Source organism: Lithobates pipiens, unplaced genomic scaffold (genome assembly GCF_037356315.1).
Source record: "Lithobates pipiens isolate NorthernLeopardFrog02 unplaced genomic scaffold, aLitPip1_a1.2 Scaffold_1, whole genome shotgun sequence".
Taxonomy (NCBI): domain Eukaryota; kingdom Metazoa; phylum Chordata; class Amphibia; order Anura; family Ranidae; genus Lithobates; species Lithobates pipiens.
The window spans coordinates 187557186-187584901 of NW_027507685.1; the positions used below are offsets into that span (position 1 = coordinate 187557186).

Genomic DNA, 27716 nt, shown 5'->3' on the forward strand with positions numbered 1-27716 from the left:
ATGGACTACTATGCAGTGCATAGTAGCCCATTATGCTTTATCTTTGCAGGGAAATAAAAAGGAAGTAAAACCCACCAGTGTGCAGACATTTTCTATTTTTATTTTTTAAACTACAATATATTACTTTTTGGGGGGATTTAGTAGCTCTTTAAAGAAAAGGACAAAAAAAAAAAAAGGATTAAAAAAAATGACAATTAAAGAAAGTAAAACACAATTTACCAATTAAAATTATAACCACTTTGTATTCTTTGCATTAAATATATTACTGATAAACAAAGGAGGTTTGTCCAACTCCACTGAGGCACTTAGTCAGGGATGGGTTAAGGTGGGAGAGGGTGGAGAGGATACTTATATTACCAGCTCCCTGGTCTGCCTGACACAGGGACACAAGCTACAGAACGGTGATAGAGGGAGAAGAGGGTGAGGTTGCCCAAAGCTTACAATATGGCCCAAATCCAGCAACCCGAGCCTGCCAAGGAAAACAAGCCCTATGCAGGGCCCCTCACCAAAGAGATCGATCTTGTACAGAGGGACCCCAAGAAAATCAACCAAGACGTGGTACAGGTGAGATATAGGGCATGACTTATTTTTGTATTTGGAGCTCAGTATTTGTGCCGTCACATCTTTTTAAAATTAAAATGACAATGTGTCTAGCTAGATCTATGGACGAATACTGTGTTGTGTTACTTTGGTTGCTGTTAAAAAAAAAAAAAAATGCTCTTTAAGATGGTTATAAGAAATCTACTGTACATGAGTTTATTCTCAAACTGTAGCAGTTTAAGATACATCAGATTTAAATTAGGTTAGCACTTTTGCAGCCATATTGGAATAACACCTACTTTATATTTAAAGGAAAAAAATGTAGTCCCCTGCACTACTATGTAAAGAAATAAGTGTGTTTGAGGGTCTGCTGCCATATACCCAATATGTGTTCCAGGGTAATACAAAATAGCTAAACAGCTCCCCTCCACATAGCTGATAAATGAATATATAAAGCAAATCATACACAATATTATAAATTTGCAGTATGAAAACAGCAAAAAATGTGAAAAAATATATATAATATATATATATTTTTTATATATATATATATATATATATATATATATATATATATATATATATATATATATATATATATATATGTATGCATTTTTTGCTGTTTTTATACTGCGCATTATAATATTGTGTACGATTTGCTTTAAATAGTAAATTACCAGCTATGTGGAGGGGAGCGCTTTACCACCTATATATATGTTACATGTTCCCATTTACATAGAATAACTTAGGCCGCGTACACACGGGCGGATTGTCTGCCCAACTAAAGCCGTGAGACAATTCGACAGACAGTCCGTTCAACTTTTGAATGAACGGACTTGACCACACACGATGAACAGACAGTCCGCTGAAAGCTTGCGCGATGACGTGTACAGCACGTACGACGGGACTAGAAATACGACGTCCAATACACTGCAATGCAACCTTCGGCGTGTAAATCCTTTCTGAGCATGCGCCATACTTAGTCCGTCCAACTTGCCTACACACGAGCGGACTGTCCGCTGAAACCAAGTTTGGACGGACAAAATTACGGAAATTCCGAAAGACTTAGTCCGCCAGACTGTCCGCTGAAAAAGTCCGCTGAAGCCCACACACGAGCGGATTGTCCGCTGAAACACGTTTCAGCGGACTAAGTTGGGCAGACAATCCGCCCGTGTGTACGTGGCCTTAAGAAAAAAAAATGAAATTTCTGCTTACCTTTTTACTTACTTTCTCCTTTCTGAAAAATCCTATTTGGAAAAAAAAAATCAAAAAAATCCCCTTTCATGTGTAACATAGAAGATAGAACAAAGCTACATAAATAGTCAAGCTGAAAAAGCAAATCTAATTTGACCAACAGAAAAAAAAATGAAGAAATAAATAGAAACCTCAAAATACAAAAGCCTATGCTCCAAGTTCATCAATAGGAAGGCAAAAATTAGCCCATTTGCTTCAACAGGGAGAAAAAAAATCTGTCTTGATCCCCTAACAATATTCCCTGAATTAACAATCTCTGGTGTGATTACTTGTACATGTTAATAGCCATTTATAATATACATTGTTTAGGAAGGGCTGGGAAATAATGTTTATCATAATTACCCTGTCTGTACTGTGCTGGCAGATCTCATTATCAGTTCTAAACCAGATGTGCACACTGTCTGTCCTAACAAAGGGTTAAAGATCTCTAGGTTTGAGTGGTGCATTGTAGGTTAATGCACTTTAAGAAAAAAAAAAGTGTTCACTTTGCCCCTTATCTTCGGATTGCCATTCATTCTAAGCTGCTCTAGGTGTTCTATGCACAAAGTTACTCTAAAGAAACAACTAGAAAGAAATAAATATATGTTTTTAATTATTTTAGGTGTACTGTGTGAATGGGAACACATAACAAACGTTTAGTGGGGGTATCGCACATTTAACTGCAAAGGAGAAGCTACTAAAACCTGGTACGAATAGATACTGTAAAAATAGAACTTAAAAGGAGTTGGTTAATTTTCTATGCAATTCTAACAGGTATTGATGATAGAAGAGTATATAGTAAGTAAGCTATTCACTTGGAAAATTAAAATACTTTTAACAGCCTGGTGGAAAACCTTTTTAGTTATGTATTTTTAGCTCTAAGTCTGCAATTTTTTTTCTGTATTTTTACCTGTATTTCTAGTTGTAATAGTCACAGTCTATTATTTTGTATTGTTTAATGTATTGGATCCTGCATGCTCCTGATTTTATTTCTTATTGCTTGCTACATACTGCTGCACCCTAAATTTATAAGATGTCTTCCAGTTTCATTATGTTGTTCTTAGGATAAAATATTGATTGATTATATGTTTGTGTTGCCAACATTAAAATGCAAATCCCTTGCCTTCTGTGTGGTGTTTACCACCTGTATAGAGATGGACAATGGGCAAAAGATTTTTTGCAACTAGTAAATTTCTGTCTGTGCATGAATGGGATTATTTTGGGAGAGGGTGTAAGGTGTTGAGGGTTGGAAGACAAGCGCTGGAGATGTCGGAGGGATGTATCAGAAGTGGGGTTGATTGGCCTACCCAAGAAATATATTGGAGGAGGGGCAGAGGGTGGTGAGGACACTGGAGGCATGTATAATAAGTGGAAAGGACACTGGAGGCATGCATAAGAGGTGGAGGAGATACTGTAAACTAGTACTGGATGTTTTGGGGACAGGAAATATCGGTGGTCGGAGTGGGGAGGCAGGAAAAGAACACCGGAGACCTGTATCAGGGGTTGGGGAGATTGGAAATACAAGAAACATATAATGGAGAAGAGGGAATCCAGAAATGGCGCAGGACTGTTCTAGGGATAGAGGAGACCAAAGAAGGTTGAGGCATATATTTGTGTAGGGGTAAGATCAAGGGGAAGATGCTGGAGGAATATATTGGAGGTCTAGAGAATTGAGGATACTAAGACAATATTGGACAAGAAGGTGACAGGAAACAGTGGAAGGGGATCAGGAAAGTAGGACGCATGTATCAGAGGGTATAAGGGAACATTGGAGGCGTATTCTACAGATGGAGGGGACTGGTGACATTGGAGGCTTGCTCTTTCCTCAGGAAGGATGTGCTGGAACTGGAGAGAGAGTCCAGAGAAGGGCAACAAAGCTCATAAGGGGACTGGAGGATGTCAGTTACAAGGAATGACTACAAGCATTAAACTTATTCTCCCTGGAGAAGAAATGCTTAAGAGGGGATATAATAATGATCTACAAATATATCATTGGTGATTCTAGCATAGAGAGAAAACTATTCCGTCTCAGGTTGCTTAGGAGAACACGTGGCCAATCAATGAAGTCGGACAAGAAGCTTTTTAACCTTAAACTACGTTTGTTCATTCTTACATTCGTACTGTTGGAGCGTTAAGGATGTGGAACTCCTGGTTGGTGGTGACAGTGGGGAGTGTCAATCATTTCCAAAAACTCTTAGAAAGGTATCTTAGTGAATACAATATACAGAGATATAGGGGAATGGTATTGGATTAAACATACACACAGATTGAACTGGATGGACTGGTGTTTTTATTCAACCTTACCAACCATGTAACTATGCAACTGTTTTTTGGATGTAGAGTAGACCTTATATGTATTGTGGGTGGAAAGGGGGGGGGGGGGAATCCACCCGGGAGATGATGTTGGAGGCATGTATCAGTGGTGAAAGGAAATGGGAATGCTGGAGACATGTACTAGGTTGGAGGTGACCAGGGACAGCAGAGGTATGTTCTAAAGGTGGATGGTTTAGAGAAGTTTGCAGGCATATAACAAAAATGGAGGGGAATAGAGACTAGTGATGGCCGAACGGTTCGCCCGGCGGTCGTTTCGCGGCGAATTTCCGACTTTCGCCGTCCGCGGGTTCGAACGCCTTTTTCCGTCGTTCGCCCCGGCGGACTTACGTGTTTAATGTATACAAGAACTTTAACCTTTCGTGACACGTTTATCATGTGTTACAGGACAACCAATTGAGACATGACAGCTCATGGACACTTGGACATTCCCCCTAACCTATAAATACACCCGATCCGGTGGCCATTTTACATTCTTTCTTCTGTCACTGTAGGGAAAGGATCCTGTGTGGAGTAGGGACAGAGAAAACGCTAGCTATTTGGTACACAAAAGTTCTTTTCAGGACTGGTATAGGTGTTAGGTCAGCAGCCTGAGTTTCTTTTGTCAGTTTAGATAAAGGGACAGAGCGCTGTATGCTGCTATTTTAGGGACAGCTCAGCCAGATTAGTCTTTCTTCATCATCATCATCATCATCATCATTAGCTGTTACTATCAGGTCCACAAAAGAGCTGTTCCAGCTAATCGTTCCAGCCTACTCTTTTTTGCCAATTTGTATAGGGACAGGCAGGAAGCAGTGTGTCAGGCAGTGAGGATAATTTTAAAGACTTGCTGTTACTATTAGTTCCACAAAGGTTCTTTTCAGGACTGGTATCAGTGGTACGGTAATAGGCTTGTACACGTATAATATTCTTTCTTCCAAATATAGAAAGAATATTATACTTGACTGCTGCCCTTCTGCTGCAGTCTGCTAATCATTCACAACTCACTTGTTCCACAAAGCTCTTTATCAGGACTGGTAACTTGGTCTGTCTAGGGTGCTACGGTACATAGGCTTGGGTGCGGTACAGTCTGCTGTTCTGTAAGGACCGCTATCGGTCCACAATACATAGGGTTGCCGTGCACTACTGCTGACCGCTGCCCTATACTGCAGCAGTCCTTCATTGGTATAGGGACTGACGTACAGTCTGCTAATCACTAACACACAACCTGCTTGGTCCACAAAAGTTCTTATAAGGACTGGTAACTTGGTATAGGGTGCTACGGTACATAGGCCTGAGTGCGTTACAGTCTGCTGTTCTGTAAGGACCGCTATCGGTCCACAATACATAGGGTTGCCGTGCACTACTGCTGACCGCTGCCCTATACTGCAGCAGTCCTTCAGCGGTATAGGGACTGACGCACAGTCTGCTAAACACTAACACACAACCTGCTTGGTCCACAAAAGTTTTTATAAGGACTGGTAACTTGGTATAGGGTGCTACGGTACATAGGCCTGAGTGCAGTACAGTCTGCTGTTCTGTAAGGACCGCTATCGGTCCACAATACATAGGGTTGCCGTGCACTACTGCTGACCGCTGCCCTATACTGCAGCAGTCCTTCATTGGTATAGGGACTGACGTACAGTCTGCTAATCACTAACACACAACCTGCTTGGTCCACAAAAGTTCTTATAAGGACTGGTAACTTGGTATAGGGTGCTACGGTACATAGGCCTGAGTGCGTTACAGTCTGCTGTTCTGTAAGGACCGCTATCGGTCCACAATACATAGGGTTGCCGTGCACTACTGCTGACCGCTGCCCTATACTGCAGCAGTCCTTCATTGGTATAGGGACTGACGTACAGTCTGCTAATCACTAACACACAACCTGCTTGTTCCACAAAAGTTCTTATAAGGACTGGTAACTTGGTATAGGGTGCTACGGTACATAGGCTTGAGTGCGGTACAGTCTGCTGTTCTGTAAGGACCGCTATCGGTCCACAATAGATAGGGTTGACGTGCACCACTGCTGACCGCTGCCCTATACTGCAGCAGTCCTTCAGCGGTATAGGGACTGACGTACAGTCTGCTAAACACTAATACACAACCTGCTTGGTCCACAAAAGTTCTTATAAGGACTGGTAACTTGGTATAGGGTGCTACGGTACATAGGCTTGAGTGCGGTACAGTCTGCTGTTCTGTAAGGACCGCTATCGGTCCACAATAGATAGGGTTGACGTGCACCACTGCTGACCGCTGCCCTATACTGCAGCAGTCCTTCAGCGGTATAGGGACTGACGCACAGTCTGCTAAACACTAACACACAACCTGCTTGGTCCACAAAAGTTTTTATAAGGACTGGTAACTTGGTATAGGGTGCTACGGTACATAGGCCTGAGTGCGTTACAGTCTGCTGTTCTGTAAGGACCGCTATCGGTCCACAATACATAGGGTTGCCGTGCACTACTGCTGACCGCTGCCCTATACTGCAGCAGTCCTTCATTGGTATAGGGACTGACGTACAGTCTGCTAATCACTAACACACAACCTGCTTGGTCCACAAAAGTTCTTATAAGGACTGGTAACTTGGTATAGGGTGCTACGGTACATAGGCTTGAGTGCGGTACAGTCTGCTGTTCTGTAAGGACCGCTATCGGTCCACAATAGATAGGGTTGACGTGCACCACTGCTGACCGCTGCCCTATACTGCAGCAGTCCTTCAGCGGTATAGGGACTGACGTACAGTCTGCTAAACACTAATACACAACCTGCTTGGTCCACAAAAGTTCTTATAAGGACTGGTAACTTGGTATAGGGTGCTACGGTACATAGGCTTGAGTGCGGTACAGTCTGCTGTTCTGTAAGGACCGCTATAGGTCCACAATAGATAGGGTTGACGTGCACCACTGCTGACCGCTCACCTATACTGCAGCAGTCCTTCAGCGGTATAGGGACTAAGAGTTTTGTCACAGGGTCATTTAAAAAATGACATGCAGAGGAAGAGGCAGGCCCTTCCGCAGGGGTGGTAGGGGTAGGGCAGGAGCAACAGGCTTGAGCCAAAGTGGGAAGTTGCAGAAGGTGCGTTCAATTACTTTAAAGGATGCACCAGACTTGGTTGAGTGGCTCGCTCAGCCTTACTCTTCTGCACCCTCCTCATCCTCTCGATCTGCACCCTCTTCTTCACTCTCTGCTATGTGCACCCCCAAAGACACTACCACCAACAACACGACCACCACCACCACCACCACATACCTTCCGCTTGAGTCACTGGAATTATTTTCCGATCCATATCAAGAGGACATTTCTGATGCGCAGCCACTCTTGGTATTGGATCAGGAAGAGGAGGTAGCAACAAGCGCTACTCAGCAGTCTGACGCCAGTACCCAGATCAGCCCAAGGAGGAGGTTGGTCCCCGGTGTTGCTGCCTACTCTACTTATAGCGGTGGGGAAGGTGACGTTGATGATGACGTGTCTAGTGATGTCACGTGGGTGCCCACAAGAGAGGAAGAGGAGGGGAGTTCAGAGGGAGATATGGACCAGCAGATAGGGAGGAGAAGCAGCAATGACTTACATTGCACAGCAGGGACAAAGCAGACTGCAAATGTATCAGGAGCGAGTCATCGACCATGTACGGTCACATCTGGCGCTCCCAGGACACCGGCACATGGCTCCGCAGTGTGGGCTTTTTTTAACGTGTCCGCTGCTGACAATAGCGTTGCCATCTGCAATCTTTGCAGTCAACGCGTTAGTCGCGGTAAGCCCAATACTCACCTAGGGACGACCGCCTTAAGAAGGCACATGAGCAGCCATCACCGAGCCCAGTGGGAGCAACGGAACACACAAAGCCACACTGCAGGCTCTCACCGTCCAGCCTCGTCTTCTACTTCTCCTTCTCCTCTCTCCTCACAATTGTCCTCCACTCCACCTTCCATCACGCCAAGCTCACATTTTTCTGCAAAAAGGCAGGCTTCCGTGGGCCTAATGTTTGAGCGTAAAAAAATGATGACGCCGGATAACCCTCTTGCCCAACGGTTGGCGGCTGGCTTGTCAGAACTCATAGCCCGCCAACTACTGCCATATAAACTGGTGGACTCGGAGGCCTTTCGCAAATTTGTGGCCATTGGAACACCACAATGGAAGGTCCCAGGAAGGAAGTATTTCTCAGAGAAGGGCATCCCAGAGCTATATGGCCATGTTCAGCGGCAAGTGAATGTATCTCTGGCACACAGTGTCGGTGCCAAGATACATCTGACCACAGACACGTGGTCTAGCAAACACGGGCAGGGAAGGTATATCAGTTTTACTGCCCACTGGGTGAACCTTCTGACGGCCGTCAAGCATGTAACCCGTGGCACCCGTGTAGATTTGGTTTTACCGCCACGGATTGCATGCAGGCCTGACTCTTCTTCTCCTCCTCCTACTCCATCCTCCTCCCTCTCCTCCTCAGCTGCCTCCTCCTTTTCCGCTGCTAGCGTCTCTTCCACTGCACCGCCCAAGCTCCCCAGAACCTATTCCACATGCCAGGTGAGACGTTGCCATGCCGTGCTGCGTCTGTTGTGCCTGGAAGCAAAGAGCCACACTGGCCCGGCACTCCTTTCAGCTTTGCGTTCACAGGCAGATGAGTGGCTAACACCGCTCAATTTGACAGTTGGTAAAGTGGTGTGTGACAACGGTGCCAATCTGCTTAGCGCATTGAAACAGGGCAAAATCACGCACGTGCCGTGCATGGCACACGTCTTAAACTTGGTCGTGCAGCGATTCCTTGTCAAATACCCTGGGGTCCAGGACATCTTGCGGCAGGCAAGGAAAATCTCGGCCCATTTCAGAAGATCTTACACGGCCATGGCTCGCCTTGCTGACATTCAGCGGCGACACCATCTGCCGGTCAGACGTCTTATTTGCGATTGCCCGACGCGATGGAACTCAACCTTCTATATGCTTGATAGGCTGCTCCAGCAGAAACGTGCAGTTAACGTCTACCTGTATGAACTCTGCGAAAGAAACGGTTCTGGGGAGCTGGGTTTTTTTTCACCGCGCCAGTGGCTGCTCATGCGCGACACATGCAGACTTCTGCGGCCATTTGAGGAGATCACCAAACTGGTCAGTCGCAGCCATGGCGCCATCAGTGACATGGTACCTTATGCCTTCTTTCTGGAGCGTGCATTGCGTCGTGTCATTGATCAGGCTGTGGAGGAGCAGGAGCGGGAAGATGAGGAAGTCGCAATGCTGGATGAATTCCCAGGGGGGGCTACTCTATCTGAGACAAGTCAACAACAGGAGTCTGATGAGGAGTCAGAGGAGGATGGTGCCGGGGCGGATGAGCAGGAGCAAGAAGAGCATGCTTTAAACCTTTCTGGGATCCCTGTTGTGCGAGGATGGGGAGAGGAGAATGAAGAGGACGACATTATCCTGGATGATGAGCAGGAGCCAGGCCACCACACCGCTTCCACTTTAGTGCAAATGGGGGCCTTCATGCTCCAGTGTTTTAATAGGGACCCCCGTATAAAAAGCATGAGGGTCAAGGACCAGTACTGGGTGGCAACGTACTTAGACCCCCGGTACAAACACAAAATGGCGGAAATGTTACCGCCGTCGCAGAGGGCTGTCAGAATGCAGCACTTCCAGGCCTTGCTTCGAGAAATGCTGCATTCTGCTTTTGCGTGCGCTGGCAGAGGAGCAATTCCCACTCCCAGAGAAGGATTTGCGGGTACCAATCCAACAGCGCCTGCAAGAAGAGGCCGGTTTGAAGATGTGTTGGTGACTTCGGATATGAGGTCATTCTTTCAGCCGACCCATCGACAGGTGTCATCCGGATCCAGCATCAGGGAACGCCTAGACCGTCAGGTGTCCGACTACATTGGGTTAACGGCCGATGTGGACGCTCTGAGGAGTGATGAACCCCTAGACTACTGGGTGGGCAGGCTTGACCTCTGGCCAGAGCTTGCCCAATTTGCAATCGAACTGTTGGCTTGCCCCTCATCCAGTGTCCTGTCCGAAAGGACGTTCAGCGCAGCAGGGGGGATTGTGACCGATAAGCGTACTCGCCTAGCTCACCACAGTGTTAACTACCTCACATTTCTAAAAATGAATGAGGCATGGATCTCGGAGGAATTCAACACATGTGATCAGTAGACCATGTATATGTCTATAAACAATTTTTGGAATCAAGCACACAGACCTTCTTAATTCATTTGGCTCACTTCCCTGACCCAAAAAAGCACACCGTACTATATGCCCCTACCCTCCTCTTTGAAGAGGTTGAGCGGTGTCATATTTCTACTGGGGCTGCTTATTATGAGGGGTTCCCACCATCCCTGTGCTGTGCTGACTTCCTCCTGGGTGTTCTTATTATGAGGGGCTCCCACCATCCCTGTGCTGTGCTGACTTCCTCCTGGGGGTTCTTATTATGAGGGGATCACACCATCCCTGTGCTGTGCTGACTTCCTCCTGGGGCTGCTTACGGTGCTGCTGTCAGCGCTGTATGTCACGGAGCTGCTGTCAGCGCTGTATGTCACGGAGCTGCTGTCAGCGCTGTATGTCACGGAGCTGCTGTCAGCGCTGTATGTCACGGAGCTGCTGTCAGCGCTGTATGTCACGGAGCTGCTGTCAGCGCTGTATGTCACGGAGCTGCTGTCAGCGCTGTATGTCACGGAGCTGCTGTCAGCGCTGTATGTCACGGAGCTGCTGTCAGCGCTGTATGTCACGGAGCTGCTGTCAGCGCTGTATGTCACGGAGCTGCTGTCAGCGCTGTATGTCACGGAGCTGCTGTCAGCGCTGTATGTCACGGTGCTGCTGTCAGCGCTGTATGTCACGGAGCTGCTGTCAGCGCTGTATGTCACGGAGCTGCTGTCAGTGCTGTATGTCACGGAGCTGCTGTCAGCGCTGTATGTCACGGAGCTGCTGTCAGCGCTGTATGTCACGGAGCTGCTGTCAGCGCTGTATGTCACGGTGCTGCTGTCAGCGCTGTATGTCACGGAGCTGCTGTCAGCGCTGTATGTCACGGAGCTGCTGTCAGCGCTGTATGTCACGGAGCTGCTGTCAGCGCTGTATGTCACGGAGCTGCTGTCAGCGCTGTATGTCACGGAGCTGCTGTCAGCGCTGTATGTCACGGTGCTGATGTCAGTGCTCTGTATTACGGTGCTGCTGTCAGTGCTCTGTATCTCCTGCACCCTCTTGTTTGCCTACCCTGGTCCCTGACCTTCCCTCTCCTCCATTGCCTTCATTAGCTCCATAGTCCTGAATTGTCAGAACAATTTCCCAAATAAAAAAAAAATGCTTGTAGTTATCGATCCCAAATTCACCTCATACATGTATTATGCTATTGTCCAGGTGGTGGGACTACGTGCTACCCCCTAATAATTACCCCGTGGCCGCAAATTCGACCTAAAGGTTTGCGAAATTCGCCTCCCATTGAAGTCAATGGAGCCCGCGGCGAACGGTCGTTTTCGCGAACGTTTGTGTCCGTTCGCGTTTCGCGTTCGCGAAACGTCCCGTCGGAAGTTCGTCCATCACTAATAGAGACGACCCATGAGCAATGAGAAAATACAGTAAGAGGGACATCACAGACGCTTCAGTAACAATTTAATGACTAAAAATATTCAGAGTAAAATTAATATTGTTATTAAGAACTACCGAAATGATTAACCTAAGTTAGAACTCATTATTATTTATTGTGGGCTCCTTGAGGGTAGGGACCGATGAGAGTGTGCAATGTACAGGGATAGGGACAATTGTAGACACTCACTCAGGTTGAACTGGATGGACTGGTGTTTTTATTCAACCTTACTAACTATGAAACTATGAAACTCACAGCAGATCTGGACAATTCACTTTAACCCTAGGTTCAACGGGGGAAATTATTATATGCTAGTTTTGATATTGGGACATTTCAATGCTGAATAAAAAAAGCTTTACTTTAAGGCCACCTCACCCTAAACCTACCTTACATTACCATTAAACATATTGCATAGGGTAGGATACTTTGTGTAGCATGTTTGAATTTTCAACAGTATTAATTTTGTCTACTAAATTAATACTATTTTAGTTGACTAAAATAAGGCTAAAACTAAAATGGTATTTTAGTCAAGAGAGTATGACTAAAACTAAATTGAAATTTGAACATGCACTACAGACCAGTGCTAATTTTGACGTCAAATAATAACATATTCGGTTTTTTATTCCAGCACTATATAATGAGTTTGGAAATTGTAGAGAAATAATGCATTACAATTTTAATTACACCCATTAGATTTTAGAAGACTAAAATTAGTTTGTCGACTAAAATGTACTGGAGATTTAATTAACTAATTACGACTAAAACGAAAACAATTGCAGAAGACTAAAATGGGATTAAAACTAAAATGCTATTTTAGTCAAAAAACTAAGACTAAAACAAAATTTGCAGCCAAAATGAACGCCGATTTCCAACAATATAGATTTTATAAAAAAACACTGTTTTACTGTCTTCTGGATTTTTGGATGTTTTATTAATTGTCCTGCTCCTTGCCAGTTTTTATACTCCTGTATCATTTGCAGTGTCTAAAACTGGTTCTAAAGGTAAAAGTTTTTTTCACTTTAATGCATTAAGTAAAAAAAAAAAAAGCCAATACCAGTCCACCAGTCCACAATCCCACCTCTCCCCCCCCCCCCCCCCATGCCAGCCACCCATAAACACTTACCTCTCTTGGTTCAAGCCCTCTCCCGTGTACAGCAGCAATGCTCTTTTCCTGCATTCGCAGAAGTCTCTGAGACCAGAGGGAGCCATAGGCTGTCAGTCAAATGGGGTTAGGGATGGGGGAATTGGGCTTGAGTTAGCCACACTGTGTATCTATGGATTCACACAGCCAAGCTCAGGAACACAGGTGAGGTTTTAGCTTAAACTAGGTGGCCTCCTCACTGCAGATATCTTCTCTGGCACAGCCTGGGCAGTTAGTATCTAGAGAGTTAAATTGGGTCATGCTCCTTAAAGACACTAGGAGTACAGCCTCATTAATGTATTGATAGGGGTGTGGGGGTGGCCTGGAAGATTTCTGGGCAAAGGATGTAAACAAGGAAGGAGACTGTCATTGTCACTAAGAGGTAAGTATGCACTTGGGTGAGGTTCTAACTCAGATTAGATGGCCTTCTTGGAGCAGATATCTTTTCTGGCACTGCCTGAGCAGTTCTACAAGAAACTAGAAATACATTTCCATTCATGTCTGAGTATGGCCTGGTTCAAGTCTACACAAGACTATGTGTATCAACTGTGTAGCTGTGGCCTCAAAGATTTCTGCACAAATTATGTAAACAATGGAGAAGGCTGCCACTGTCATGGAGTGGTAAGTATGCACTTCAATTGTGTTCTAGCTCAGACTCGGTGGCCTCTTTGTTGCAGATATCTTCTCTAGAACTGTAGCTCTATTACCTAACAATTAACTACTGTTCAGGTGTGGCCTGGAAAGTTTCTGCAAAAAGGATGTAAACAATGGAGGAGATTGCCATTGTCACAGAGAGATATGTATGCACCTGGTTGAGGAACAATGTTAGCGCTATGTAAAAACTGTAAAGGGGGTTTGGGACTTTTAGATGAAGCAATTGTATAGTAAAGACAAACTGTAAATGAATGATATTTAAATATTTAATTGAAGACATTAATCTAGAATCATAAAGAATATAATTTATTTCATATACATATATACTGCACATAAGGCCTGAACATAATGAGTAAGATAATATAATCAAAACGATATAAGATCAAAGTCAAATCAATAAATAGAAAAGGAGAAAATGATTTTGACAAATTATAAATGCTATGGCGAAAAAAATGCCACAGCGACAGACCCAAAACTGGCATATGCACCCACAGGGTATATACAGATCTATTGGCTAATCTAAGAACAATATCAAAAAATGTTGATAAAAGCTGGGTAGGGATCAATTCATATGGAATACAACTGTGTCATCAAGTATAGCTCGACGCGTTTCGTGGATTTTTCCACTTGTCAGGAGCAAATGTACCAGAGATTCCTATAAAGGTATATAAGATATATCAATATTTAAAATAGAATTATAAAAGATATTATATGTCCAGGGCCGGTGCTAGACTATTTTGCACCCTAGGCAAGACCAGCTACTTGCGCCCCCCCCCCCCCCAAAAAAAAATTCAAAAAGAAAAATGTGATGGCTTTGTGCAGTGTCATTAAATAATAGCACAATACACTCTTTGATCACAGATCCCAGTGTGTATTGTGTGACAATCTGTCACAATTTTTTTTTATAATGCCACTTTTTAATTACTTCACTGTGTGCCATTATAAAAAATATATTAGCGGCGGAACCCCAGGGCCCGATTGCAAGGGCGACCTGCGGTGGCCTGATCGTTCGGCCTGGATTAGGAGCATCATAGGCCTGGTGCTGAGGATTTTGGTGGGCCCTGGATTATGAAGCCCCTTGCCCTGTATGCTACATTCAAATTTTCTCTACAGCCCCGCCTTAACCACCACTTGTGCCTAGGCATTCTTTCCATTACCACCCACTGCACCTGGGATCCCTTTCCTCATTATCTACTATGCCTGTAGCCTCCCTTGCCTGACCACCCACTGCACCTACAGCCCTCTTCCCTAACCACCCAACATGCCTGGGCCCCCCATCCCTCACTATCCACCATGCCTAGGTACACCTTCCCTTACCACCTACTGTGCCTGTAGCCCCATTTATTGCAGAAATACTACAGGAGATGGTCAGAGACTGCAAAACATACTACAGGAGAGGGTCAGAGACTGCAGACATAGTACAGGAGATGATCAGAGATTGCAGACATACTACAGGAGATGGTCCGAGACTGCAGACATACTACAGGAGATGATCAGAGACTGCAGACATACTACAGGAGATGGTCCGAGACTGCAGACATACTACAGGAGATGATCAGAGACTGCAGACATACTACAGGAGATGGTCCGAGACTGCAGACATACTACAGGAGATGGTCAGAGAATGCAGACATACTACAGGAGATGGTCAGAGACTGCAGACATACTACAGGAGATGGTCAGAGACTGCAGACATGGTACAGGAGATGGTCAGAGACTGCAGACATGGTACAGGAGATGGTCACAGACTGCAGACATGGTACAGGAGATGGTCACAGACTGCAGACATGGTACAGGAGAGGGTTAAAGACTGCAGACATAGTACAGGAGAGGGTTAAAGACTGCAGACATAGTACAGGAGAGGGTTAAAGACTGCAGACATGGTACAGGAGATGGTCAGAGACTGCACACATAGTACAGGAGATGGTCAGAGACTGCACACATGGTACAGGAGATGGTCAGAGACTGCACACATGGTACAGGAGATGGTCAGAGACTGCACACATGGTACAGGAGATGGTCACAGACTGCAGACATGGTACAGGAGATGGTCACAGACTGCACACATGGTACAGGAGATGGTCACAGACTGCACACATGGTACAGGAGATGGTCACAGACTGCACACATGGTACAGGAGATGGTCACAGACTGCACACATGGTACAGGAGATGGTCACAGACTGCACACATGGTACAAGAGATGGTCACAGACTGCACACATGGTACAGGAGATGGTCACAGACTGCACACATGGTACAAGAGATGGTCACAGACTGCACACATGGTACAGGAGATGGTCACAGACTGCACACATGGTACAGGAGATGGTCACAGACTGCAGACATGGTACAGGAGATGGTTAAAGACTGCAGACATAGTACAGGAGAGGGTTAAAGACTGCAGACATAGTACAGGAGAGGGTTAAAGACTGCAGACATAGTACAGGAGAGGGTTAAAGACTGCAGACATAGTACAAGTGTGTCCTAGCAGTGTGGAAAAACATTGATCACTGCAAACAGGGGTTTACAAGATATAACTATTAGTGGCAAAAAAAAAAACATATTTTTAACAGTCATTTCTCAAGCACAGGAGGACAGTAAATAGTTAACATGTCTGTGAAGCTCCCAGCTTGACCAGCTAATTCCTTCAAAGATAACAAGGAAAGTTAGATAAATCAGGGATGGCTGACACCAACTCGGGCACAAATAACTATAGAAACAGCTTAAGTTTGAAGGTCTTGCAGAAGTCTAATCATCAGTCACTGTGCTGTGCAAATACAAACACAGATAAAAAGCTGTGTGAGAAGATAGAGGGGAAGTCATCCTGATCATTGTCTAATCTACACACAGGACAGGAGAACACACCGATTATTACACTTCTGCATTAAAAGTGAGTGTGTGACATGATCATACCTTCTTCTTTCTCAGGTATGTCGGATCCTCTGCATCTCATCCTGTTCTGGTCACTGGCATCTTCTGATCAAATGTGGCGGGCTGGGCAATCTGATTGGCTAATGGGGTGGTGGGAGGCGGAGCAACGTAGAAGTCATGCCCTCCCACTCAGAAGAGCAGCGCTATTGGCTGCCTGACACACTGGTCTGTCCCTCTCCCTCCATCATGTGAAAGCCGTGGGATGGAGAGGGGGAAGCTGAACACCGCTCTGCTTAATAACACCCGCCCGCTGCACTGAGCGCCTTGCTGTCCCGGGGCCCCTCTATCAACAGCCCTGCTGGGAGCCTGGGGAGCGACAAGGAGGAAGAGATGAGGCAAGGGTCAGCAGCGCCCCTAGGTGGCAGTGCGCCCTAGGCGGCCGCCTAATCCGCCTAGTGGTTGCACCGGCCCTGTATATGTCAATAGATGGCTCACCAAACACACTCACCAACCCAAACTGCCTACGCAGCTCATGGTGACCGGCGCAGGGCAGGCCACGGATATAGACCCCAACACGGGAGCTGAGGCGGCATAATATGGAGGTGCAACATCGGCATAATATGGAGGTGCAACATCAAACGAACAGCGCTATGTTAGCGCTATGTTAGACTGAATAGCCATTTTGGTGCAGATATCTTCTCTAGCCTGAATAGTTCGTTCCTATAGATTTGAATGGAGCAAAACTCCTTCAAGACTATAGGAGTAAAACCCAATTCAAATCTTTTGGTAGCCATTGTGTATGGGTGGACCAGAAGATTTCTGCATGAGGAATGTAAACAATGGAGGAGGCTGCTACTTTAAGGGTATATTTAGGTGTGCTTCTAAATTTTCCTTGCCTCTGAAGCCCAAGCCACCTTCAGATTGTACTTTAGAGGCTACTGAGAGGCAGTGAGCAAGTGATTTTAACCCCATTTTGCCATCAAATGGCGTTTGTGGCGCTTCCGAATCAGCTGTCTGCTGCCTATTGCAGCTTAAGGGGGGCGGTTAGGTTTAAACGAGGCATTGCTCAGTCTCTGTGGCTTCCTTAGTGCAGATATCTTCTCTGGTACTCACCACCTGAGCAGTTAGTTTGTAGAGATTTGAAGGGGCTCAAACTCCTTCAAGACGCTAGCAGTATGGCCCCATTCAAGTCTATGGATAGCCACTGCGGCCTGATAGATTTCCGCACAGAGGCTGCTGCTGTTATGAAGAGGTAGGTATGTACTTGGCCGATGTTCTAGCTCAGACTAAGTGGCTTCCTCGGTGCAGATATCTTCTCTGGCACCACCCCAGCCTATAGTCTTAATGGGACCATACTGTTTCAAGATACTAGAAATACAGGCCAATTCAAGTCTATGGGTAGCTACTGTGTAGGTGTAGCCTGGATAATTTCTGCATGAAGGATGAAGGGGGCTTCTTCTGTCACAAAAAGGTAAATATCCTCCTGGATGGGGTTCTAGCTCAGACTAAGTTTTAGGTCTAGGTAGGGTAGGCTATTGGGGGGGGTTAGTAAAAGTCAAGTTGTTCCTTATTTTTAATGTTAATGATCACACAATTTAATCGTGTTTATGCAGACCAGTCTGACGTTTCATTAAAACAAAAAAAATAGATGCATGTAAGCTGATGTCCCCAACCATTTTAGGCCAAAAGATTTCAAGAGTATGATAATCCCCAAGTGGACGTTGGCTGTGCTCAGGAAATTATCTCCTCTCAGGATCAGAAACATATTAAAATATAGTTACCCATCATGTGATCCTATAAAAATGAGACCTATACATCTTTTGAATGTAATTAGCAATTGTGTTCAACTGTTGACTTGTATGTCTGCTGGTGTTTTAATTTTGAAAGGGGTTTCTTGTGGATGGTTAAATACAGTGACTCGTACCCATCAAGTAACAGCTACCAATCTTCATGTCGAAATTAGGAGGGGACCTGGGTAAATTTGGAACTGAAGCATTCTCTGCAGTGTTAGACAGGCTGCTGGTGGGGGCCGCTGTCACATGAGCCAGAAAAGACCTGACAGCTGGAGCCTCAACCCACATCCACCTCCGCACAGAGACAAATATACAGAGGGAATTCATGGAATCCTAATAAATGCTAGCAGGCAGCAGTGCTCCTTGTAAGTACAGCATTACCTTCATAACACAGAAGATGTTTACTTATCATTACTTCCAAAAAACAAGGGGATCTATCTATAGCTGGTCGAATCTCACCATACATTTGCAGATGAATTATTCACGTGATTTATAGAGCTTGGTTACTTTTTTTGTTTGACAGATCCCATTTGACCTATGAAGCCGCATACACACGACCGCACTTTCCGGCTGAAAAGGTCAGACGGAATCATTCTGTCAAATAATACGATCGTGTGTGGGCTTCATCTGACTTTTTTTCTTCAAAAAATCATTTAGAGATATATATATATATATATAACAAATTTATTCATCAGTTTAGGCCGATATATATTCTTCTACATATCTTTGGTAAAAAAAAAATGTCTGTAGGCATATATTTTTGATTGGTTTGCGCAAAAGTTATCGCATCTACAAACTATGGGATAGATTTAGGGACTTTTATTTTTTATTGTTTTTACAGGTAATGGCGGCGATCTGCCATTTTTAGTGGGACAGACATTGCGGCGGACAAACCTGACCCCTAATGACACTGTTTGGGGGCCAGTGACATTATTACATTGATCAGTGCTATAAAAATGCACTGATCAATGTAAAAATGACACTGGCAGGGAAGGGGTTAACAATGGGGGCGATCAAGGAGATAACTGTGTTCCCTAGGTGTGTTCCAACTGTAGGGGGGATGGGCTGCCTGAGACATGACAGAGATCACTGTTCCCAATCACTGAGAACAGTAGATCTCAGACATGTCCCCTGTCAGAATGGGGATCAGGAGCGTGCTACATACAGAGTGCACAATTAGGAGTGCTCTACATACAGAGTGCACAGTTAGGAGTGTGCTACATACAGAGTGCACAATTTGTATGTAGCACACTCCTAACTGTGCACTCTGTATGTAGCGCACTCCTAACTGTGCACTCTGTATGTAGAGCACTCCTAATTGCACAATAAGGAGCACCCTACATACAGCGTGCACAATTAGAAGCGCCCTACATACAGCGTGCACAATAAGGAGCGCCCTGCATACAGCGTGCACTCTGTATGTAGGGCGCTCCTAATTGTGCACGCTGTATGTAGGGCGCTCCTAACTGTGCACTCTGTATGTAACGCACTCCTGAGTGCACAGTTAGGAGTGAGCTACAGAGTGCACAGTTAGGAGTGCGCAACATACAGAGTGCACAATTAGGAGTATGCTACATACAGAGTGCAGAGTTCAGGGGTACAGTGTATACAGAGTGCAAAGTTCAGGGGTGCACTGTGTACAGAGTGCAGAGTTCAGGGGCCCTTTTTTTGCGATACGGCACTGTGTTAGTGACAGTTGCGCAATTGTCGTACAACGTTGTATTCAAACAAAATGTATGTCCTTTTTCCCCACAAATAAAGCTTTCTTTTGGTGGTATTTGATTTTAGTGCTATAAACAAAAAAAGCTTCAATTTTGTACTTTTTGCTATAATAAATATCCCCCCCCAAAAAAAAAAATAATAATAATGTATTCATCAGTTTAGGCCGATATATTTTCTTCTACATATTTTTGGTAAAAAAAAGTCACAATAGGCGTATATTGATTGGTTTGCGCAAAAGTTATAGTGTCCACAATATAGGGGATGGATTTCTGGCATTTTTATTTTAAAAAAATGTCTTAACTCGTAATGGCAATGATCTACGATTTTTATCAGGACTGAGACATTGTGGTGAACAAATCGGACACTTTTGACACTTTTTTGGGACCACTGACATATATACAGCAATCACTGCTATAAATAGCCACTGATTACTGTATAAATAGCCACTGGCAGGGAAGGGGTTAACACTAGGTAACGATCACGGGGTTAAATGTGTTACCTATGTGTGTTTCTAACTGTGGGGGGAATGTAGCTGACTAGAGGAGGAGAGAGATTGTTGTTCCTACTTAGTAGGAACACACAATCTCTCTCCTCTCCCCTGACAGAACCAGGATTTATGTGTTTACACTCACAGATCCCGGTTCTCACTCTGTCACTAACGATCACAGGTGCTGTCATTGCATCCCCGGGCATGTGCATCGGCTCCGCCTGAATGCACGCATGCCTGCTACAGCTTCTTAAAGGGCCGATGTACACCTATGATGGCTCTTGCACAATAACTGCAGTGGCTGGTCGAGAAGGGGATAAATAGTACTGTGACAGACTGAATGCAAGCCTTTTGCCTTGCGATTATGGGCCCTGGTATTTGGGGGAACAGTGCCCTTTGTGAGCTGTATGCCTGGGGACCCCTGAGGTGGGTTTACTTGGAGTCAGGTACATGCCACCCCCCCCCCCCCCCAAGACACACAGACTCTGGACATGTAAATGCCATGTTAGCAATGGACTAAATCATACTGTTAGGACACAAACTCTTGGATGCTGATGTCATCAACTCCAGCCACTTGTCTGTTTTGTTGTATAATGTAAATGAGTCTAGTCTGGCTTGACACAGATTCTAAAGTGTATTTCACCTATTGTTGTTTTGTTGTTTGTGCTAATTAACCCTGTGTTTATGTTTATGATAATGTGTATTGAATAGTCAATCAGTGAGCTAGGAGACAAAGTCTTACCCTGAAAAGTCCTATCTCTCAGACAACTAGTCTGGTTCAATGATTAGATAAATAGCTCATGCTAATTAGGTTAGGTTTTAGTCATCCTACTGTGTATATTTGTGGAACATCTCAAATAAAAGATTATTCCTGGTGTACTCCAAGACTGGTGTTGTCTAGTTCTTGGGGGCTCCTATAGCCAGATCCATTGGACTTGTGTTCCAGGACTTAGGAAGCGGTATACTGATGGAAGCACTCAAGCGGAGTGTGGGGGACGTGTAATTCACCTGTTGATGGGGGTGTTGAGAGGTTGGAATCCACAGATATAGGTGCAATGCAGATGGATCATGGCTGGTGGAGGGGGTTCAGTTTTGCCAACCGTCAGAATTTTTCCTGGTGGCCAGTATTTTGTCCTTCCAGTAAGAGGCAGTGACAGGAAAAGGTTCTAGTTATAAATGTGTCTGCGACACTCGGCTCTGCGCAGTTCTGGTCAGAAGTCGGCAGAGACCATCCAAGTACATGCTGTAGTGTGTTCTGGTGGGGCTAAAAAGAGGTTTAACCTTAAACTGCATAGAGGGATCTTTACTGTAAGAGCGGCAAGGATGTGGAATTCCCTTCCACAGGTGGTAGTCTCAGTGGGGGGTATCGATAGTTTCAAAAAAACTATTAGATAAGCACCTGAACAACCACAACATACAGGGATATACAATGCAATACTGACATATAATCGTACACATAGGTTGGACTTGATGGACATGGGTCTTCTTTCAACCTCACCTACTATGTAAACTATGTAGACACCCAATGTTAGAGGTGATTTATTCTTCCAAAGAAAATACACGATTACAAATTGATACTGACTAGTATTTCACTGTTTCTCCATCACTCAGCTAATGTAACTAATGTAACCCCAAGGCTGACTGAGAAGGGCAGAGTAGGGTAAAACAAGGATGCTATCCTGCTTATCAACTGATGATGCCATTGGGCATTGGGACAGCAGCAGCTAGAAGGTTGTAATGGTACACAATAAAAACCTGTGATTAAGGGCTCATTTACACTCATTTATAGGCTTTGTTAAAGCTCTCTGAATGCTAGTTAAAGCTCCTTTCACTAAATAAAATGGTTAGCTTACAGTCCTGTTTACACCTTGCTTTCGCTTTGCTTCGGCTTTGCTTCAAAAATTATACCCCATGTAGCTTTAGTGGTGCTTCAAAGCATCTTCAAAGCCTCCATAGAACTCTATGGCAAAGCTAGCTCGAAGCCTCATCGAAGCCCCATTGAAGCTCCACCAAAGCACCAAGCAAAGGCAAGGTGTAAACAGGACTGTAAGCTAAGCATTTTATTTAGTGACAGTGGCTTTGACTGGTGTTCAGAGAGCTTTGACAAAGCATGTCGGAAGCCTTGTTTTGAAGAAAGTGTAAACTGCCCGAGGGCCCCATGCCACCAAGGGGCCCCATCAGGGTTGCCAGCCTCAGTAAAACCAGGGACAGTATGTAAGAATCAGTATTTAAATAAATCCCAAGATTATATCTGCTTCGCCTCTCCAGTACCTTTTCAGTGTGTGTGTGTGTGTGTGTGTGTGTGTGCTGTGTGGCCCCATAATCTATTAACTGTGGGCCCCATACTCTTCTCCTATTGCAAAAAGGGGGCCCATAATCTCCTATTGCCTGGGGGCCCCATAATCTTCGCCTATCGCTTAGGGGCCCCATAATATCCTATTGCCCGGGGGCCCCATGAGTTGTCAGTCCGCCCCTGAAACTAGCCCTTAGTGTAACTAAAAGGCAGTCTTCATCCACAAGCTGTCTTGTATACAATCTTTGGTCAATTTTTAGGCATCTCTGAAGAAACCTCAAGGCACCCATGGTGCCTGAGCACCCTGGTTGAAAAAGACTGATTTAACGGCATGCTTTAGTGCAAAAAAACTTGATCTTGGATAAGTTTAGGGTAGCTGTGGGATATTCCAGTAACTTTAAGCAGAAACTTGAGGACACTAATCTTTCTCCTAGGAATCTGAGCACAGTCCTTGCTTGCAGCAAATATTGGACTTAACTGTACAAGGACACTGTAGATAATGTCCTCTGAGCAACGCTGACTCTAACACAAGAGGTATAACAGCACACAGTCTCAGGGACCTCTCACACCAGTCTGTACTCACTTATGTCCTTGGATATTAGAATGCAACCTTTCAATATCTTCCAGACATCCCTTCTCTGAATTCTTCAGACCAGATACCCAAAAGCAAGTCCCTCACATAGCAGCAAAATAGGCGCCTCAGTGAGAATAGCTGGGAGCTCGATGAGCAGTGAAACCCTGGCTGATCTACCCAGAAGAGAAGCAGCCCTCGAGGCTGGGATCAGCTCTTCCAGGACAAGAACCCCTCTGCTCTCAGGCTGAGTATTTATGCTCCCTCTCAGCCACCACCTGGGTACCTCTTCCCAGGGAGTTCCTTGGCCTGCATAAATATTCTGTGTAAAGCACTGTACGAATATATAGTCAAAGCCTCAAGCTCAAAACAGGCTTGTTTGCTAACAGGGAATCCCAGCCCTAAAAATGTACAAGGAAACAGTAGAGAATGTAAGGAAGTGGGCATTTAGGTGATGAGATTCCCTGATGATATAGCATACACATAAATTTGTAAAAACAAACGTTTATTGAAATATACATATCCAAATACATAAAGTGGGCTAACAAAGAGTCCCGTATATCTATAAAATGACCACGTGTAACAAAACATCAAATGGTATAATATAAAAACTTGTCACAGCATAATGTCAAATGGGTGTTGTATGGAACTTGCCAACATTTCCCATGGCTGCTTCCTCAGGGCTTTATTCCATAGAAAATAACTCCACACCTATGCAAAATTGTCTGGCGCGTCCAAAGGGGAGAAGGAGAAAACAAAGAAAAAAACATCCAGTCAGCCACGAACATACATGAAAGGAAACCCAGCTATATCAGAGGATACATGGTATTTACCCTCAATCCTGGATATGAGGAGCCACTCAAAATTCAATCAGAGGTTAGGTAATCACGTGCATATCATCCAATGGGTCAGTCAAAGTATCCTTATTCAATATTGAGTTATATATCGCCCACCAACGACACAAATAAAGGGTAAAGAGGTCTCACATCTCTGCAAAAAGCTACGAGGAAGGCTGCGGCCGAAACACGTTAGCACTTTAGATGTCGCACTGCTGTTAGTGCTCAAAGATTTAAGAAGAAGCAATTGAGTTGCTAAAATGCATGGAAATACCTCCCATATATGGAGGGGGCAGAAACGATAAGTATCCGGGTCACCTGAGGAACCCGCAGTCCTGCTCATCAGGCAGGGTTTCCTCGAGAGGCCCGGATTGTTATCGTTTCTGTCCCCTCCACATATGGGAGGTATTTCCATGCATTTTGCAGAGATCTGAGATATCTTTACCTTTTATTTTGGTCATTGGTGGGGGATACATATCTCAATATTGAATAAGGATCCTTTGACTGACTGAGCCATTTTATGATATGTGGTTGTTGCAGGGATTGCCTAACCTGATTGAATTTTGAGTGGCTCATCATGTCCAGGTTTGAGGGTAAATACCATGTATCTTCTGATATAGCTGTGTTTCCTTTAATGTATATTGGTGGCTGACTGGACAGTTTTTTCTTTGGTCTCCCCTTAGCTTGGACGTGCCAGACAATTTTGAGCATAGGTGTGGAGTTATACTCTATAGAATGAAGCCCTGAGGAAGCAGCCATTGTGTCGGGAAATGTTAGCAGGCCTCATACAACACCCATTTGACATTATGCTGTGACAAGTTTTCATATTATACCATTTTATGTTTTGTTACACATGTAGTAATTTTATAGATATAGGGGACTCTTTGTTAGTCCCCTTTATGTATTTGGATATGTATCTGCTATGTATATTTAATTAAATGTTTGTTTTTACGAATTTATGTGTATGCTATATCAGCAGGGAATCACCACTTAAATGCCCACTTCCTTACATTTTCTACTGTTTCTGTGCATAAATATTCTGCTGCTGATTTGACTCTCCCAGCCCACTATCTTCCAAAACCCTCCAGACAGACAGGAGGAAGCAGCCAACCCTGCAGCCAAGGAAACACAGAACAGACCGAAATAATCACATGCAGCTCAATTGATTACAGTGAGCCATTAACTAAATTTAACTAACCAAGCACCTAAGTGGGTGCTACACAAAGCATTCACTGAATATCACCCATGCCAAGTGGCCAACCTATTATTCATGATTCAGCAAGGCAGCTGCTTAATACAAGGTCCTGCAAGTGGGACATCACTGGAGTAAGGGTGTCTATTTTAGTGATATTCAGCTTTAACATGGATCCCAAATAAAGTAAAACCTTGGTTTAAGAGTAACTTGGTTTGAGAGCATTTTGCAAGACAAGTAAAATAAAAAAATAAACTTTTACTTGATGTACAAGCGATGTTTTGATATACAAGTAGCGTCAAGTCTCAACTGAGAATAAAAGAGAAGAGAGGCGCCTCTAAGTGTGGCAATATAGTTACATTTAATGAAGGTGCAACATTTACCAACTCATATCCTCCCAACTCATCATTCTCCGCACCATCAATGTCATCCCTTCTACGCTGCGCTCCACAAGCTCTTCAAGCCTTGCTTTCAGCTCCCTCTACTGCAGGGTAGTCTTCCCAGTCACGATTGCAGATCGACAGCTGTGAGAACCGGTGGTGAGGAGGATGGTCAATGTGGACAGCTTTACCCTGGATGCCTACATACTTAGATGTGTATGTTTTAATCATCAACCATGTGAGTTGCTAAATGTTGTACCTTCATTAAATGTAACCATATTGCTACACTTAGAGGTGCCTCGCTTCTCTTTTATACTCTGTAGCTCCTGCTGGATTTTGCTTCTAATCCCTTTGTGGAGGCTTCCATTTGTGGATGGACATTTTATGGTTACACAGCCTATCACATTGCTATGATCTTTTTATATGGACTTTAAACTGAAAGACCTATGAATAAATGCTTGTGGAATGAATCATCGGAGTTTCCATTATTTCTTATGGGGAAATTCACTTTGACAGACAAGTGCTTTAGATTACAAGCATGTTTCCGGAACAAATTATGCTTGCAATCCAAGGATTTACTGTACATGGTATATGCATAGTGAAATTGATCCAAGCTGGACCACTGTAATTATGTATAAAAATATCTATAACCTTAATTCTTCTTTTTAAAAGACACACAGCTAACTTGGTAAGCACTATACGGCTTTAACATTTTAAGTGTCAGGGGTTGTATTAGGATGATATAATCTCTATATCAGTAGTTGGCTATAGTAAGAAATGCCAGTCTGTGTAATTCTGTTGCACAATGATCTGAAATGCTTCTTCCTTTTCAGGTGGACTTTGAAGATGTCATTGCTGAACCGGACAGCATTCACAGCTTCGATGGAGTATGGAAAGCCAGCAGCACTACCTTCACCGTCACCAAATATTGGTGCTACCGGGTGCTCTCGGCCATCCTGGGCCTTCCGTTGGCCCTGATCTGGGGATTCCTCTTCGCTTGCCTGTCCTTTTGCCACATATGGGCCGTAGTCCCCTGCGTCAAGAGTTACCTGATGGAAGTCCAGTGCCTGGGCCAGTTCTATGCGGCGTGCGTCCGTACCTTCTGCGATCCAATCTTCGAAGCTATGGGGAAGGCGCTGAGCGGAATCCGCGTGGCACTCAGAAAGGAAGTTTAAAAACTTACGGCTTACATGAAACTTTATGTCTACTAACAAAGCCAAGTGGAAGTCAATTCAAATGCACCAGAGGGATCCGCAAACAAGTGTATTGTACTGCATTGGGGGTCCCTCTGGAAAAGTAACTTTTGAACATTTGGGGAGAAGGCAGGGGTTGTTTTTCTTTTCTTTTTTTTTACTTTTCATGTAACAAATGAAGAATGCAAAGCCAGAGAAGGTATAAATACCGCATTTAATTATTATTTCTCTGTATGCACAAAGGCTGTGTTTTGGTGAGAACTGGAGTAGAGTATAGGATACAAGATCTATGTCACATGATATTGTGGATGAATGGCCGCTGAGGTCCGATCGATACGTTTTTTTTTCTCAATATGTACATTGTATCAGGCTCAACATTTCCTCCCCATTGACATTATCACAGTAACCAAATCCTTAGAAGGAATAACAGATTAATAATAGATCTTTGTTACACACAGACAAGGGTTACACGAACAGGGTACGGCAAACCACACCAGGGGATGATGGGTAAATCGGGAGCCTGGGTAACTCTTGGTTCTTTGTTAAAACTAATGGCAGGTAAAAAATTGACACAACAATTCTGCAGAAAGAGAGGATGCAAAATACCGATCATACAGCGAAAGAGGCAATTTACAAGCAGGATTCAAGCAAAGTCACAAGAGGCCGGGACGAAATAAAGTGCGGGGTCCAAACTATCCATAGTACCATCTATGTGAGATTAGGCTGCCTGATTGTCCCCGATTGTGTCATTCCTGTAGCAATGGGCTAAAATAAAAACGATCTGTCTCCTTCATGTGTGCTATTGTGCTAGAAATAGATCAGTGACCGTAGCTGGAGTGTGACATTTGTATGGGAATATCTTCAGGGAATGCTAAAGGGAAGTGTAATAACTCTTGGCAAACAATCAAGTTTCAACTTTCATAGGGTTAAAACAGATTTATTTC

The 27716-nt window shown here is 44.4% G+C and overlaps 1 protein-coding gene across 1 annotated transcript; it reads left to right on the forward strand.

Moving 5' to 3' along the window:
- Positions 1-362: 362 nt before the first annotated feature.
- Positions 363-27565, forward strand: LOC143980613 (caveolin-3-like). Its single transcript, XM_077479016.1, has 2 exons — positions 363-564; positions 26413-27565. The coding sequence occupies exons 1-2, from the start codon at positions 445-447 to the stop codon at positions 26752-26754; spliced, it is 462 nt and encodes a 153-aa protein (XP_077335142.1). The 5' UTR covers positions 363-444; the 3' UTR covers positions 26755-27565.
- Positions 27566-27716: the final 151 nt, after the last annotated feature.

What these genes read in the sequence shown, in the direction of transcription:
- LOC143980613 (XM_077479016.1), top strand. Translation starts at nt 445, where the DNA reads ATGGCCCAAATCCAGCAACCCGAGCCTGCCAAGGAAAACAAGCCCTAT. An exon ending in TCAACCAAGACGTGGTACAG is followed by an intron (nt 565 to 26,412) that starts GTGAGATATAGG and finishes CTTCCTTTTCAG; the next exon opens with GTGGACTTTGAAGATGTCAT.